The 17,181-nt window shown below is 42.5% G+C and overlaps 2 protein-coding genes across 4 annotated transcripts in view; both read left to right on the forward strand.

Moving 5' to 3' along the window:
• Window positions 1-7,077, forward strand: part of LOC308178604 (uncharacterized protein) — a 44,459-nt gene extending 37,382 nt beyond the window's left edge. Inside the window, exon 27 of the mRNA XM_080557487.1 lies at window positions 729-7,077. Within this exon, the coding sequence (XP_080413613.1) occupies window positions 729-882 (154 nt within the window). The 3' untranslated portion in view covers window positions 883-7,077. The remainder of the gene's footprint in view (window positions 1-728) is intronic.
• Window positions 7,078-7,229: 152 nt separating this feature from the next.
• Window positions 7,230-17,105, forward strand: LOC308179023 (protein 4.2-like). 3 transcript variants are annotated; one of them, XM_080558530.1, is made up of 13 exons: window positions 7,230-7,363; window positions 9,172-9,357; window positions 10,048-10,278; window positions 10,882-11,000; window positions 11,714-11,836; window positions 12,230-12,407; window positions 12,789-12,927; window positions 13,303-13,406; window positions 13,638-13,880; window positions 14,895-15,212; window positions 15,553-15,710; window positions 16,110-16,270; window positions 16,840-17,105. In XM_080558530.1, exons 1-13 carry the CDS (start codon window positions 7,258-7,260, stop codon window positions 16,988-16,990), a joined length of 2,217 nt encoding a protein of 738 aa, XP_080414656.1. In that variant the 5' UTR covers window positions 7,230-7,257; the 3' UTR covers window positions 16,991-17,105. The 3 variants fall into 3 exon arrangements, with proteins under 3 accessions (XP_080414656.1, XP_080414657.1, XP_080414658.1); XM_080558531.1 differs by having other exon boundaries at window positions 16,137-16,270; XM_080558532.1 differs by lacking the exons at window positions 9,172-9,357; window positions 10,048-10,278 and having other exon boundaries at window positions 16,137-16,270.
• The last annotated feature ends 76 nt before the right edge of the window (window positions 17,106-17,181 follow it).

Genomic DNA, 17,181 nt, shown 5'->3' on the forward strand with positions numbered 1-17,181 from the left:
AAGATTCTGTCAACCCATGACTTTTGTTTGCAGTGATTTTGGACAAAATATCATCATGCTAGCACTCTCCATATCTAGTTGGAATTTGTACCTCCTCTACCAAACTCTGAATTACAGAATGGTTCAGGAGTGGAGAGGTGGCCTGCTTCTAATTAGTGTATAACTTGGAGCACTGTACTTACTGACTAGATTACATAAAAGGCAAAAATTTCAAAACTTTCTTCTTTTTGTAGTTTGCAAAAAGAAAAAAAAACTTGAAGGATAAGAGGAAAAGTGATGGTATCATTTTTTCATCAAATATTAAATTACTAAAGAGCCAGGACATATACCATAATGAAATATTTGAATACATCCACTGATATCATACTGATAAGAAATTGTTCTCCCCTCTCCTTTACGGTTATTATTTTGGAAACATTTTTAAAATCTCCAAAATATTTATGTTGATGGAGTTAGCACCAAGAAACTGAGAGGGAAAAAAAAAAGATAGGAGAAGCTGGATAATGATGTTAATTACTGAGATTTCACTTACACTGAACATGAAATTCAAGTCTAGTGTTGAGGGGGCTGTGAACATGGTAGGCTATGTCCATCTGTGGAGCATACAACCACACCAGTAAAGTACTCTGACATTTCCTTTTCATACTGTCTTACATTTGGAAACTCTGAAGAATACAAGACGAGAATTTCTCTGCTGCTTGAACTTACAAACACGTTCTCTCTTTTAGTGTGGCACGAATGGCCCCCATGGAGTCCTCAACAACTGAGTTTGAGATCATTCCCTACAAGAGTGGCACAAGGCAGCTTCAGGTGGACTTGGTTTCCAACCATTTTACAGACGTTAAGGGATTTGTGATGCTTGATGTGACTCCCGTCCAGTGATACAACCTATACATCCATTCATTTTGTCTTAAGTTACTGGTGCAGCGTTCAAGTGTTATTATGACTAGAAACATAGAAATGGAGATTACTTGGCCAACGAGGTGTGATATGAAAATAAATCAATTTAAAAAGCTACTATACAGTATTCTTTTCCGAATTCTGCAAACCTCGGAAACAAGTTTCAGACAAAGCCAAAACTGATACCTATACTGCTTTGTTGATAGAAATGGTGCAAATACTTTCTATCTGCACTTTTCTGACTTAGGCACAGATAAAAGCTTTCAGGACTTATATGCAACTCTGGCCTGACTGCTGTTTCATTGCATTTTCAATAGAAATGACAGCAAGAAAAAGGTACCAATTTGGAAGACTTATTGCAGGAAAAACTGGCTGAGCAATCATCCTGGCCCAAAATGAAGGACACCAAACTTTATCCTCTTCATAAAGGAACTGCAGCAATTGTCTTGGATTATTTACAAAGGCTTTGCTAAGTCTAAACATGAGTAATTTCCTGAAAAGAAAAAATAAATGTCTGTAGAGATACCACTTTAGATGCTTTCTGGCTTTTTAGTCTCTTCTAGTTTAAATCTATTCTAGGACTAATAGGCTGTAGTAGTGATCAGAAGCTATAATCAGCACAGGCAATCAGTCAATGGATTGGTCCTAATTATTTTGGAATTATGCACTTTGATTAAAGTGCAGTGGAGGTCTGGGGGAAATGATGGGTGTTTTTACTTTGCTCCAGGTCAAAAACTTCTCACTGTACTATCTGAAGAATTGGACGAACTTGTCAGAGACCACTTGAGAAAAAGCAGCCTGTGACGTGTATTTTTGTTTTGTACTGGCACTACCTTCAAGATTGTTACCTGCCTAGACCTGCTGCTCTATGCTTTACCCAAACCTTTATCTGTATCTTACAAAACCATTGTATCCACCCTCCTGACTTATGACCTGTTCCCTTTCGCACTTGTATCACCAATCAGACGGGAAAAAAATAAAATATAAAAAAAGACCGATTTTTCTGTCTGCAAAGGGAGATACTGTGTAATACTTCCAGAAGTGCTCAGGAAGAAGATGATGGGTAAAAGAGGCTCAGGACAATATAATCAGGATATATGAAAATTCACAATAGTCACACATCCTCCTTCCACAAAGCTTCTAAAAGTAGGTCATCATCCTCTGTGAGAAAGGCATTGTGCCACACATACCTAAATCCCAGCAGTGTGTCAATATATTCCTTACAGAGTTAACAAACCAGAATAGCAAAGATGTGAATTTTCCTAAGAGACAATTTGCCCCTTTCCTCCTGACAACACCTAGCACTGTCCAAGAATGCAATCTCAGCTTCCTCAGAAATAATGTTTCACAGACACAAACTAACTCTGACAGATTAAACTGAGGTCTCATTAAAATTTGTTTGATTCAAAGCCAAGAAAATCTTCAAAACATGTCAACTTCTGTTTTATTACATCAATTACAATGCTTTGCCACCCGCACATATACTTATAAAGGTTCCTGAAGCGTGTTGAAACCGGTCAGCTTAGAGAGACTGACACACAAACACGCACAGAGGAGTTTGGATTTCTCCAGGCACAGAAGAGGGGAATAGGTAGCTTTTGCACCTATCAATTAAGTCTTGCAGGATCTTGGAAAGTCAGGGTATACAATTCTCCATTCATTTCAGAAAGGGCCTGGAGGTAGTGATTACATTCACAAAATCTCATTCAATCTTGCAATAATGCAGACTGTCATAACATTCAACACACAGCTAAGCTATTCAAAGTCCTTCAGTATTTCTTCTTAAATACAAGCCAGGAAATTATCTGAGACCGTGTTTGTCACAAGAGCTTGACATGGCCTCATCCTAATTAACTGTTTGTAAAGGAAGCCTACTGTTCAAAGGAAAATCAGCACTAAAGCTTGTGCAAAGTTCCAAACTTTGCAACACTTGGGGTTGCTGGGATTTCAGGTGTCAGCATTAACTGCCCACAGCAACTGCACCCAGTTCAGTTTCAGTGTTAAAATGCAGATTTATCTGTCCAGTGATGTACAACACACATTCTTCCTGTGTTAGACATAAGACAACCATTCAAATAAACTAATAATTATTACAGAGAAAAATGTTTAAGTGCCCATGGGAGCATTTAAAGACCTTTTGCCAAACCTACAATCTTTACACAGCCCGTAGTCAGAAGTCAATAGGTGCTAGTGGAGTAAAATATGGCTAATTATCAGTATTTTTCCTTATAAATATGCTCTTTTAATCTGAACATACACAAGAGGCTGGCCCAGCCCTCATTCCACCATGATGACTCAAAAAAAAAAAAAAAAGTAAACACTTGCTGAAATCACACATTCGTATTTTGAATTGGTTTTGAATGGTCTCCAGGACAGTAAATGTTTCTCCCCTGAATTGTTCTCTTGGTAAGTTTCTTGGGCCTTGATTCAAGCAGTCAGTTAAATGACTACCCTTTTACAGATTATTTGTTTTTTAAACCCGAAATAGCCAAAGTTGGTAGTTTCAAATCACTTGACTGCTTTGGCTCTCACCAAAGCTGCATTGCTAGAAAGGCTGAGAGAGCCGGGATGTTCAGCCTGAAGAAGAGAAGGCTCCAGGGATACCTCATTTCGAACTTTAAGTACTGAAAGGGGGCTTATAAAAAAGATGAAGGACTCTTTACTCAGGTAGATAATGATAGGACAAGGGGGAATGGTCTTAAACTAAAAGAGGATAGATTTAGACTAGACATTAGGAGGAAACTCTTCACTGTAAGGTTAGTGGGGCACTGCAACAGGTTGCCAAGAGAATTTGTGGATGCCCCATCCCTGGAGGTGTTCAAGGCCAGGCTGGATGGGGCCTTGGCCAACCTGATCTAGCGGGTGGCATCGCTGTCTGTGGCAGGGGGGTTGGAGTTAAATTATCTTTAAGGCCCTTCCAACCCGAGCCATTCCATGATTCTATGCTTTAGCATATGGTATCTATCACACTTGTGTACTGAACGTGGAGGATGCTGTTCATATAAATGACAAAATAAAAGGACCAACGTAAGCATTTCTTGTTGCTCTAAGGCAACAAGAAATTACACCCAAGACTAAAATTCACATCTAATTCATGGATGTGCCATGTCAAAGGTAGAAATGTAGACACAATAAAAGGTAAATTTAGCTGTATATACTTTTCAATCACTACATTCAGAAAGAGACCTAGTCATTAAAGATGCTAATGTAACATTTTAAGGTTCCATTTTTAAAGGTAATAAAGATGATAAATAATTTTATGGATTCTTGTTTGGACCTTCAAAACATCAAGAATCCCTAAGCACTATAAAGAAATAACACAGAATGAATACTTCCAAGGATTTTATAGATCACTTTTCCTTTAGATTTCTGTGAGCATTTCAGGGGTATAGTGGACACAGAACTGTCACAACACTTGCCTGGACCTGAATGAAGTCCTTCAGAAGAAGCAATGCAAGAAGTGAGTGAAAAAAGACTAGAAAACCTGCACATGACATAAAGCCATTTAAATAAATCAGGACCAAAAAACTGTGAGGAGCTTCAGAGGGTTCCAAACAAGGCAGAACAGATGACAATATAACAACCGGTGAGATTCAGGTTAGTAAATGCACAGTTGGAAAGTGATTTTCAGTCACCCATCATGCAGTGTGTTATAGCAACCGTATCACGTGCAGAAAGAAAACAGCATAAAACAGGCAGCTCAACTGAGATTATAGCATCTTGTGTTTCTATGATTCCCACTAATGACACATTAGATTGCAAAGTAGAGAGGAGGAAACCTCTACAAAGAATTTTTATCATTAACAAGAACTCTCAGACTGAAATTAAATCTTGTTTATCATGACATACTTAATCTTGAAAATCATCTAGTACAAGACAATGCTTTGCTTGCTGGGGTGGGGCTCACGCACATTCTTCTGAGGCATCTGGTGTTGCGTACTGTCAGAGACAAGATTAGACTGGATGAACCTCCATTCTGATCCAGTCTGGCAAGTTGTACAAGCTTTTGCTTTTGTTGCATTTTAGAAACAAGTATAGGTTTGGACTTCTCCCAGATCTTGGATGGAAGATCTCAGATACCTAATTTCAGATTGCAAATTCTCACTAGGTGGAATGCCAGTACAAGCACTTGAGCACTGCCTGTGGAAGTCTCTCTTGTGTGTTATGCCTTTCAACAGATTTCCTTTTTAGACCCTTTTTGATGTTACGAGAGACACAAAGGGACTGTAAACTGTGAACAGAGAAGTACTTACTACGTGTTCATCAATGCATCCTACTTAGTAAATACTACTTGTAGTTGCAGTTTTGTCGAAGAAATGGTACTATCTACACACAGCCACTACAGTGCAGTGGTGATGGGATAAATACCTGCTTGTATCTAAACCACCCTCTTGGATTAGAGATTATTTCTGCAAAGGTGCATTTAAAAACACTGATCATGCAAAGACAGAGGTTTGAGCACGATCAATGGCTTACGACATGTGTACACTTAAAGACCATGAATCGGTAATTACATTCTGTGTTCAGCTCTTTATTAAAAAAGTTCAAAATACATATTAAAGTCATATATAATTGATAAAGAAAAAATATGCAAACAACCAACCGCCAACAACAACACAACCAAGGATTTTTCTGGAACATCTCCCCATTGTGCTCAAATTTAGGCTTTCTTGATTTCTGCAAACGCGTTGACCTCAATGCTTACTAATAAAAGTTGAAGTAGTTAACAATGTGCCCCTGTTGCCAAGAAGGCTAATGGTATTCCCTGGGCTGCATTAGGCAGAGCACTGCCAGCAGACTGGGGGATCCTTCCTCTCTACTCAACACTGTCAAGGCCACACCTGGAGTGCTGTGTCCAGTGATGGGACCCCAGTACCAGAGAGACATGGACATAATGGAGAGAGTTCAACAAAGGGCCACAAAGATGATGAAGGGACTGGAGCATCTCACATACGAGGAAAGGCTGAGAGAGTTAGGACTGCTCAGCCTAGTGAAGAGAAGGCTCAAGGAGATCTTAACATATATGAGTGAGCACATGAAGAAGATGGAGCCAGGCTCTTTTCAGCGGTGCCCAGTGACAGGACAAGAGGCAATGGGGAGCAAACTGAAAGACAGGAGGTGCCGTCTAAACATCAGGAAAGACTTCTTTTACTGTGAGGGTGGCTGAGCAATGAAACAGGTTGCCCAGAGAGCTTGTGGATTCTCCCACTTTGGAGACACTCAAAATCCATCTGAACATGATCCTGGGCAACCTGCTCTAGGTAGCCCTGCTTCACATTGGAGGGGTGGACAAGATGACCTCCAGAGATCCCTTCTCTAACTTCAACCAGTCAGGAATTCCATGAAAATGAATCTATATATTTATAGCATAGCCTTAATTTACTAAGAGAATTTGTCTTTAGCTTACCCTATGCATAAAGTTCAATAAGCAAATAATAAGAAAAATGCCAGGAACATAGCACCGTATTTTGCATCAGCTATCTAATATAAATCCAATTGTCATTCTGGAATGACTACATCTACCTCCAAATCCATCAATGCATTTATAAGGGTTGGGTTCATTTTTCTTATTGTACATATGTCTACACTAATCTCTACTTGCTATTTTACGGCGTAGTCATTCAGCATCTTCATACTCCTCTACAACTTTTCCAAAGCTGTCTCCCTCATCTTTACTACTCAGAATAACCTGATCTAGTCAGGTGGCATCCCTGTCCATGGCAGGGGGGGTTGGATGTAGATGATCTTTAAGGTCCCCTTCAACCCAAGCCATTCTATGATTCTATGACTTCCTTTTATCTTATGGCAACTTTAAGAACAATATGTTATTTAGTCCAAGACTAAAGTGTGATGGTTTTGAATAAACTGCATTATGCTACAGAAATTCTGCTCTTTAGGTTTTTACTTTAAACAAGTTTTCTCATTTTGAAGTGTTTTCACGTTTTAAAGTTCGGAACAAGGGCACTGGATGTATTGACTTGTTTACTTCTTGAAGGGTTTAGTATCTAAGCATCTTATAGTTACAGTTGGAGAGCAGCTCTTCAACAGTAATATTTGAAGCACATTCTGTACATTGTTTAGGGCCAAGCCAAAATCTCCATTTCCTACTCTGGGGTCCCTAAAGCACAGCTCTTTGAAGAAACTGCCATCTAGAGGTTTCTAAAGGCTTCACATCCCACTGTGGAATTTAACCTCACCCGTAGACAGGAAAAGTCATCCCTTCTGCTCTTTAGTATGGTCTGAGAGATAAAAAAAACTCTTCGACTTCTGCACAGCAGGTCAGTAAGATAAGATGAAAGAGAGGTGGCAACATCACGTCCCACCCCTCTTAAAGAAATTGAGCAAACAACTTTGCAAATGGATTATTTTTTTTTTTTTAAAGAAAAAGGAAGGAGGCATTGCCCACCAGAGCAAGCAGGAGCTGAAGACTTCCACAGCACCAGGGAAACAGACATGGGCCAAGGTAAGTGAAAACCATCTCTGCTAATCCCAAGCATTTGCTGATTGTCTGTCAGGAAAAACAACTGTCCCTGCTCCAAGACAGTGTTCATGAGGCTAGAGGAAGAGAGGAGCTTCTTACAGTGCAGGAGACAAAGTCTGAGGGAGGTCAATTAACACGGACTTCATATAAACAGGGAAAACAAAAGATTGTATCGATGAGTAAGAGTAGATTGAGAGAAGCAGTAAGAAGCAGCTGTGAAAGATTGGAAGAAAGAGCAAGAGAGTTATCCTTAACGTGGGGGGTGGGGAAAAGGAATGTAAGCCAGACTACAAAACTGAAGCGGAGAGATGACTGTTTTAGCCACTTGAAGAAGAAGAGGGTCCAGGTTCCAGGCAACTTTAAAGAAAGTGACAATAAGATCCATGAAAAGTCATATGAAGGAGAGGAACCCAGACTCCCATACTGCATACAACTCAGCAGCCTACAAGACAGCCAGAACAGACATCTTCACAATACAGAAGAAAACACACAAGCTTTGAGTTGGTGCTGTAAAGTTTACACCAGCACAGGTATGGAACAGCCATAAAGGGACCTGAACTCCAGATCGCAAGAAGTAACTGCAAACAATGCAGCAGGGCTTCCACAACCAACAGAGAAGGGACTGCAATGGGAGGTATCGAGGTATCAATGAAGAAGACAAGGCAAATTAAACAGGAGGAGAAAGCAGACCAAAGAAAACTGCAAAGAGAAATAGTTGTCTTTTGCATGGGAGCAGCGGGTTTAGGCAGGAAGGGAATGCTCTGTGCATCTTTTCTAGCTGGAACAAAGAGAGAAACCTGGGTCTGAAAAAGGAGGTATATGACTGGATGCGTCATATAAAGGGCAGCTGTTACAACTCTCAAATTCAAGGACCTCAGTGATTATTTGAGAGCTGAAGATATAAGTGAGGTCAGGATGATCCCAAGGCTGAGAGAAATCACAATGCCATCTGCTTCTCCACAGAAAGTCTGGGAAGATTAAGAACACCACCAAAACCAGAAGAAAAGTGCAAGTAGGTGATCACACTAAGGCCACTGAGCACCAAATTAGATAAGAACAGGGTGCCTGAAATTGAGACAATTTTTTTTCTTTCTGTCACCAGACAGAGGCACGTATGTGTATGATGCATGCATATGAGACATGACGTTCTTCTGTCTCCTGTAGTACCTCTGTGTGCAAGATTACCGTGTTGTACAAAGAGGGAAAAACTAGTGTTTTATTTGCTGTGATCCGATATAGTTCCAAGACTACACAGCCACCATGCATTTGCACCAGCAGTGAAGTTTGGACCAGTTGCTGACGTCTGATGCACAGCAGACATATCTAGAACAGTAATTGCTAGAAGACCTTGGATCCACAATGTAAGTGGTGTGTGACAACTGGTCTCCTGTGCACAACTTCAACCACATATCCATATGGAGGAAAGCTGCTTTGAGTACACACCGTAAGACTCCAACTGTAGTCACAGTTGCATGCTCAGTGCTAACCACAATAGCTGTACCATTTGAAGGATCAGGTTTGTTCTATGTCCATTGCTGGGCAGGAGGAGCTTTTTTATAGTCACTTGGTTCACTTAACATTGTTAAGGTATAAGCAAAAGCTGCTCATTAGCCACTTGATAAGAGAACAACCAAGCTCATAGTGAAGGCCCTTACAGCTACTGGACTGGAAGTCTCAAGGGCATGGAGCACTGTCTGAGTGGAGAAACAGGTTGTATCAGGATGGGACCCAGGGCCAGAGTGTGGGCAGCTCACAGCCTCAAGCTCATTCTATCTCCTCTCATGCTACAGGTCTGAGCATCAAAAGATGTGATTTCAAGATCACAATGAACAACAATAACCACCACACAGAAGAAATCAGCACTAAAAGGCTAATGGTGAGGCGTGGGCAGCCATTCATTATCACAGTGGGCTTCTCATTTCCAGTATACAACTACCTGCAGCAGCTGAAAAGGACCTTCCTCATAGTACAGACAGGTAACATGATTACCATACTTTTTGGAGCTCTTGTACAACAGCCACCTGAAGAACAGAGCCAAAAGGCATCTCCATAGCTGGACAGATGTGCCCACATTTAGAAGTGAGGCAAAGAAACTGTTTATCTAAGCCAGAGCAGTCTCCTGCTGCTGGGACTGCAAGGTCAAAACTAAATCTTTTTCCCAAAACACATTGCAGCACGATAATCAATGCAAGCTCACTGCTCTTTGAAAGTGCTCATGGGATCTCTTCTCACTCCTGACTTTTGGTTTTGGTATATTTAAACTCAGCTAGTCTTTTACAGATGTTTTCTACTACAGAGTGTTTTTCAGTGAGAGCCCTGAGAAGGGCAGCACCATCCACTCCCAGCTTGCTCTACCATAATTTGAGTATTTCACTGTGACTTTTGTCACAAGACACTGAATCCCAAGAGCAACAGGCCTGTGCCATTCTGGCTGTTCCTCCGTTCTACACTCTATGAAATACACGTTTCACTATCAAAAAAGGTGGCCTTAGTCCAGTACTAACCTTAGGAAGGTTCAGTAAGCTTTAAGACAGCAGCATTAAGGTAAGCATTAGGCTTAAGTGTCCCACATGAAAGGATAGCTATGACTCCAGACCTAGCCATGGTCCCTAAAACATGCAGGGGGTGGCAATCTATGTGTGGAAACCAGATCTCTTTTGCTGCAGGACCGAATCCTTCCAAAACAGATGGAACTCAGGTTGAATTTCCTATCTCCCGCCTGGGAGACCAGAAGCAGTGGAGTGCAGCACTAGAAGAACAGGACCCATGTTTCTGGACCATCTCTGTGAACACGCCTGCCAATGCTCCCATTGGCCAGTATGCTCTGCTTTTACATGCCTCCAAGTCTTACTGTCTCCTGGGAAACTTCATCCTTCTCTTTAATCCCTGGTGCCAAGGTGAGGAGTCAGGAACAAAAAGGCAGTCTGGGATCAGTCACTTCACAAAAACAGTTTTGAGCTCTGACACTCTGCCTCTGGAAAGGCTAAGGCTGACCCTACCCAGTGCTTCCCTCTACTCCTGCCCTGCTCCTCTCAGCACTTCAGGAAGGAGACAGGGGCTTGTACAGGTAGCACAGCTTGAAGCAACCTGCCTCAGCACTCCTATCCTGTTCCTGAAGTACTCTGTTGCCAGAACCCTGTGGTCTTGCAAAGGAAAAAGCAGTTCAATAATTTATTTCCTATAATAAAGACTTAAGGATGAGTTAAGATTATAACTGGTTTGATTAATGCCATTGGATCTTTCTTAGGAACAGAGAAGTCAATAACGAGTAGAGTAAAAGAGCTAGCTAGTACAATAGCCTAGCTTTGTAGGATCTTTCTTAAGTTCCTCTACTTGAGCAGAGATTGCAATGAAATTTTTCTTTCCTGCCCAATTCAGAATCTGTGGTATTTCCCCAGGGTAGAATGCCAGGGACTGCCTAAGTGTAGCGTAGTCTGCTGATGCAAGGGCATCTGAGACCAAGAATGCTTTTCTCCTTATGCTTTTTTCCTCCATTCTAGATGATGAAGTGTTCTTGGCTAATGAGGCACAGCGGCAGGAGTACATTCTAAACCAAGAGGGTATCGTTTACTGGGGGACTGAAAATGCAGTCCTGGCGCAGCCCTGGGACTTCAATCAGGTAAGAGGTCCAATATGTTTGTGTTCTCTTACAGCCACCAGCAGAGGAAGGGTGTCTATCTCCTGTACGTACAGAACGCAATTCATTCCCATGCTGTGACTTTGATGAAAGAGTCTGTTCTCTGCACCCACTGTCTTTCTCTAGGAACACACAGGAGAACAGGGACCTATGTATGAAGTCCCATAATCCAACGTATGTAGTTTTAGCTACTTTCTCAGCCAGTCCTTTTATGAAGAAACACATCAATCTGGGATTTATCTCTTCCTTTCATCAACAGATAAAAAATCATTTTGCAGAGCTTAGTAATACGGTCTGTTTTACAGATAAAGGGAGGACAAGATTTTCCAATTTGCCCAAGACTAATCTGCCAGAGATGAGACCTGGATTCTATTCCACTTTAGTGACAACAGATTAAACAAGTACCTCTCTGCCAACCTAGAGAGTGCTCCAGAAAAAAATGAGGAGTTTCCCTCAGTCATGGGATGCAGTATCATGCCAGTGCATTTCTCACTATGCTTCAATAAAGCCACAGTTCTGCCTTTAGGGTGTTGTGCTCCATCTTCAAATCTCTGCCTGGAGCTTTCCCCCACAGCCCACCTATATAAGACTAGCAGTAGAAAGGGAGAAAATCTGCACAGTTACAAGCCCTTGCAGGGATTCCAGAGAACAAAGGTTAAGGCCACATTTCCCAAACTGTCGTGTTCTTGTTTTAGTTTGAGGAGGATATTGTGGACATCTGCTTCACACTGCTGGACGTAGGTGAGCGCCATCAACGAGACAAGGATCACACTCAGCGCAAGAACCCTATTTACATCTGCCGCACAGTTGCTGCCATGGTAAGGAGAGTAGTCAGCAGCCTAGTCCCTAGCAGAGAAGATCTGAATGCAGACAGGCTAGTATATTCTTAATCCCAATTTACAGCAACCCACCGACTAATTGGTAAGACTGCCTGGGGCTGTTCCAAACATCGCCCACCTATCTCCAGCCCTTCTTGATATTCCTGCAGCAGACAAGTAGTGCTGCAGGAATTTCTTAGCAGTAGCAGCACACTTACTGAATAAATCTCAAGGGAGACTGTTGCACCTGCTCTGGCCAGTCACGATCTCCATGTTTTGCACAAAAAATCTTTTTTGTTTCAGCTGCCTTGAAGGTAGTTCCATCAAACAGGATATGGTTTACCTACTAAGATGTAATTCTTTAATTCATCTTTCTCTACTCCTTCCCTGAAGCTGAACTGCGATGAGGTTAGAGGAATCATGACAGAATATGGGACCGGGAAATACTATGATGGGACATCCCCTTTCAAGTGGCTGGGCAGCAGCCCCATCCTCCGGCAGTGGGTGGCATTGCAGTGCAAACCTGTCCGCTACGGGCAGTGCTGGGTGTTTGCTGCAGTCATGTGCTCAGGTACGGTTGTGGTTCAAAGACTTGTGGGTTAAGTAAAGCCTTACCTGGTACACAGAACCTCTAGCATATGCCTGAATTCCTGGAAAAGCACAGATCCCAGTAACATAACCTTTAATCTTTAGGTGTGAGGCAGATCCTCAGAGTTTACTCATCAACATTTAACATTGCTAGCTTTGGGCTAAAAGAGTGTTAGTACACACCATTCACTGAATGCACCGATGACAGTTTACTTCTTGAAGGAACAGTGCTTCTTGCAAACTCCAGATATCAGGCCCGGTGCCATTCTGACAGGCCAAGTTTCAAAACCAGCTCAACATCTACCATCAAAGACACCTTTACGGCAGGATGCACAACTGATTCACAGCTCTTTCTTCTGCACAGTTCTGAGGTGCTTGGGAATTCCCACCAGAGTTGTCACAGGCTTCACATGGGCTCACAACACGAACAGCAGTCTGAATGTGGATGAGTATTATGACGAAAATGGGATGCTGCTTACACATGACAAGAGTGCCCGAGTCTGGTAAGAAAACACGGCAGGGTCCAAACTAAAGTTTGAGACAATACCTGGGTCTAGGAAGCGACTGAGAGAAAAAGGAAAAGGTAAACAGCTGCAGGGAGGTTAATAAGAAAGAGCTCAGCTGAGCTGCAGTGTACATGACTTGTTCTCGAGAAATCTCAGGAACCAAAAGCGAAGAGTGCTATATTGCTAGGGCCCACAAAGGAAGAATGACAACCCAAACCATCTGGAGAAACTACACTTACGTCAAAAAACATGGTCTCTTCCTGTGTGCTGAGTTCTTTCAAAGGAGTATTAATTTGCTGTGGTTTGGCTAAAAGTTTCCTGTACCTCAGGGCTCAGCATCTTGTTATAAGCACATGATGTTGTCTGTCACAGGACCTTCCACGTTTGGAACGAATGCTGGATGGCTCGAACAGACTTGCTACCAGAGTACAGCGGATGGCAGGCACTAGATGCCACCTGCCAGGAGAAAAGCAAAGGTAAGATATCAAAGACAGACTTGGGGAAAAAAGGGGGCGAATAAAGCAGTTCAATATTCCTTCCTTCTTCAGTTTCCAATGGAAGGATGGATAAGGGCAGGGAATCACCCCAAGGACTTCACACACTAAATCATCATTAACTCTTTTGGTTCGTGCAGCCTGTGGAGCTCTAAGCATAGGCCTGGTTGGTAAAGGCATCTAACTCTTAATTGGGCTGCATTTTCTCTTCAGGCGCATCCTTCTGTGGGCCAGCCCCTGTTCAAGCCATCAAAGAAGGGGACACTGAAGTGGATTATGATGTCTGCTACTTCTTTGCTGCCATAAATGCCAAGTGCCATGTCTGGATACACAAAGCAGATGGCATCCTCAAGCCAGCTTGCATTTGCACAAAGTATACGGGCAACAACATCAGCACCAAGAGTGTGGGCAGTGAACGCTGTGAGGATATCACACACAACTACAAATATCCTGAAGGTATGGGGTGAAAAAGCGTCTAAACACATCTCCTACTAGTGTTACAAGTGAAGAGTACAGAACTATACTACAGAGCCATACCAGAGCATTATGGTCATCCACTTCTCACTACTTCTTCCTGAACGGCACAAGAACACCTTACTCTTGCTGTCTACAGAATCAAAGCACAGGTCATATCCCAAAGTTTCATCCTGCTTAATTACCAGCTTACCAGAAGGCCAGGCATTTCTCCACCAGACACTCTCCTGTCCGGAAGACTTCCTTTCTTGACCTCTGTTAACCTGTAAACTCTGTACATTCATCTCCCATCACCCTTGTATTACATTTCAGACTCCAGCTTTCTGAAAAGGACTGCTGTGCTCCCAAATAGTCTAAATCCTCATAGGCTCCCCACGGAAGTGGTCATGGAATGAGCCTGCTGGAGTTCAAGAAGCATTTGGATAACACTCAGACACATGGTCTGATTCTTTGGGTGGTCCTCTGGGGACCCAGGAGTTGGACTTGATCATCTATGTGGGTCCCTTCCAACTCAGGCTATTCAATGATTCTATGACATCCCTCCCTCAAAAAGAAGCTCTCCCTTTAAAATCTATTACTCTGCCCAGTTCCCCAACTCTGCAATCTCATCTTAGCCTATGGCATGCTGTCTTCTTTGCTGCGGTCTATCCCAGGACAAGATAGTACTGCACCATAGCTACAGTTACAGAGGCGCAACTGTTCTCTTACTGACAGATGTTAGCACTAAAGTGTTTCAAAAACTAATAGAATTCTTTCGAAGTAGAATCTTTCAGGCATGTCCAACGTGCTGTCAGATGAAATTCTCAATCTGCTCCAACCAGAAGCTCAATGAGATGTCTCTCTATGCTCTAAGAAATAGTTGTCTACAGTACTGTTAGGACAATTAAACTCCATCCTTCTACATTTACTGCTCTACAATTACTACACAGGAAATAACACTGAAATATGCACTCTCTCCCCTCTCCCCCCTCCTCCCCCCTTTTTTTTTTGTGACAGGTTCTCTTCAGGAAAAAAAAATACTTGACAAAGTCTACGGAAGAATAAAGACACTTGAGACAACTACCAGCAGCAAAACAGAGTTCAGCTCCATTACTACTGCCCTTGAAGAGCCAGTTAACCTTTTTATCCAACTCCAGTCCAATAGTTCTCTGCTACTGGGACAAGATGTTCCAATTTCTGTTGAAGTGTTTAACCCCAGCGGTGGAGAGAAGGCAACTCATTTGGTACTTGGGGCCCAGTCTCTACATTATGGTGGCACACCCATTACCCAACTTTGGAAGAAAGAGTTTCATTTTATCCTCAAGAGCAATGAAGGTAAGGACTCTACTGGACGCAAGGCCAGAAAAGTATATCCTGTCCTCTCGTTTAGGAAAAATGCACTTAGCTTTAAGTCTGCAAAAGGCTGGCTGGAAAGCTGACTGTAGGCTATTCAAACAAATCACTTTGGTGGGGAGAAGAGGAAAACAAGCTGCAGCATGTTAGGTGGATCACCCTACAGATTTTTGAATTTGCAGATTCAGTTGGGGTCACTAAAGCTTTTAAATACTGCAGCTTTTAGTGCAGTGTTGGGTGCTAAACACTCCTAGGAAGCATGCAGTCTAAGAACTTAATATTAGTTGCATTGTCACCTCTATTTCACAACTCTGTATTCCAGCTACCACCCTGCAGGCCTCTGTGCCTTACTCACAGTACATAAAAGAGTTGGGAGAGAACCATCTGCTTCGTCTGACTGCCATGCTGAGAGACAAGGACTCCTACATATGCTTTGCACAGGAAGAGATCAGCATTTGTGATCCCCCTCTCATTATTAAGGTTAGATTGCTTCATCATTCTGTACTGCAGTGGTGAGAAAACAGCTTTCCTAGTCACAAGCAGCAGAAACATGCCTGCTATGTTGCATGGCTTTCCTCATACTGTCTTCTTTCAAAGCACTGAGACATCAGTTTGGGAAAAGCGCCGTGCTGCACTGTTGTATACAATACTCCTCCCACTTCTATCTCATCTATGTGTAAAGACAAGGAAATCCAGATGACTCGTAACTCCCTCACCAGTCCGCAAATCAGAGGCTGTAAAGGAAACTACAGAATACTGTAGTAGTAAAGAAAGCGAGCTGGACTTTGAGTCTTCCGGCAACTGGCAGCTCATGCTGGGACCTCTGGCACAAAAAAATACCTCCCTTTAACCATAAAAGTTTCTCTTTTCTTCTCTCAGTTTCAGCTCATTCCCTTCTTTCAACAGTTTCCAGAACACATGGTACAGTACCAGCCAGCCACAGTGGAGATCAGCCTCCTGAACCCTCTCACCGAACCCCTGGAGAAGTGCATGATAGTGGTTGGAGGGCGAGGGCTCATTTACAGACAAAGGAAGTACAGGTGAGTTCAAATTGATTGACCTAAGAACAGGATATGCAAAAACAGACACAATACAAGCTAGAGAAACCCCTGTCCTGGAAAGGCCTGCCCCCAGAATAAACAGGCAACAACAAGACAGGAGTAGACCACTACAGTTGAAAGCCCCAAGCACTCCCTTATTTAGGTGTGATACAGAAAATTTTCACACTGAAAAAGAGAAAAGCCAGATAACAACTTTCAGCAGATCTTCCCCTTCTCTGCTGAAGAGCCAGGTAAAATTGACTTAGCCAAGAGTCCTCCAAAAAGGCATCCTCTTCTCCACATGAAAAAGCAAAATTTTTCTCAGAAAGTTGCATTAGGACAAAGTAGATGACTCCATGGGGAGTTCAACCCTCACAACTCCCTCCCAAACTGGTGTCTGATCACAATTCCATCATGGCAGTTTAGGGGACTGCTAGTCTTTTTCTATTTACACCCCACCCCTTATTTTTTTGGCATCACACTCGTGTTTCACAAATGCATCTCCTGAGCCCTGTGAACAAGAAATGCAAAGAGGTGTGCTTCCTGTATAATTCCCTCTTGCCTTTCAGGCTGGGTTCTGTGCAGCCTGGAAGCACTCAACAGCTGCGTATCTCGTTCACTCCCACTGAAGCAGGGCCCAGAAGACTCACTGTGAATCTTACCTGCCTTCAACTCCAGAACCTGAAGGGCTACAAAAGTATCAACATTGCAGCTGCCTGATGCCCAGCTTAGAACAAGTCCTGCTGTCCTATTTGCAAGAGTGGTCACAATCTGTCCTCCTGACCTTTGGCAAGCATAGATGTTAAAAGTTTATTTAAAGTTATATTTAAAACCATGTCCGACTTGTATTATTCATACAAACTCAACTCTCTCCCATCTGCAACTATATCCACTCTCAGATCTTGCAAGTT

The sequence above is a fragment of the Anser brachyrhynchus genome, assembly GCF_964034855.1.
Source record: "Anser brachyrhynchus genome assembly, chromosome: 16".
Classification (NCBI taxonomy): domain Eukaryota; kingdom Metazoa; phylum Chordata; class Aves; order Anseriformes; family Anatidae; genus Anser; species Anser brachyrhynchus.

Coding starts and splice junctions, on each gene's coding strand:
- LOC308179023 (XM_080558530.1), top strand. CDS start 7,258: ATGGATTATTTTTTTTTTTTTAAAGAAAAAGGAAGGAGGCATTGCCCA. Junction 15,213..15,552: donor TATCCTCAAGAGCAATGAAG/GTAAGGACTCTA, acceptor TCTGTATTCCAG/CTACCACCCTGCAGGCCTCT. Junction 16,271..16,839: donor TACAGACAAAGGAAGTACAG/GTGAGTTCAAAT, acceptor CTTGCCTTTCAG/GCTGGGTTCTGTGCAGCCTG.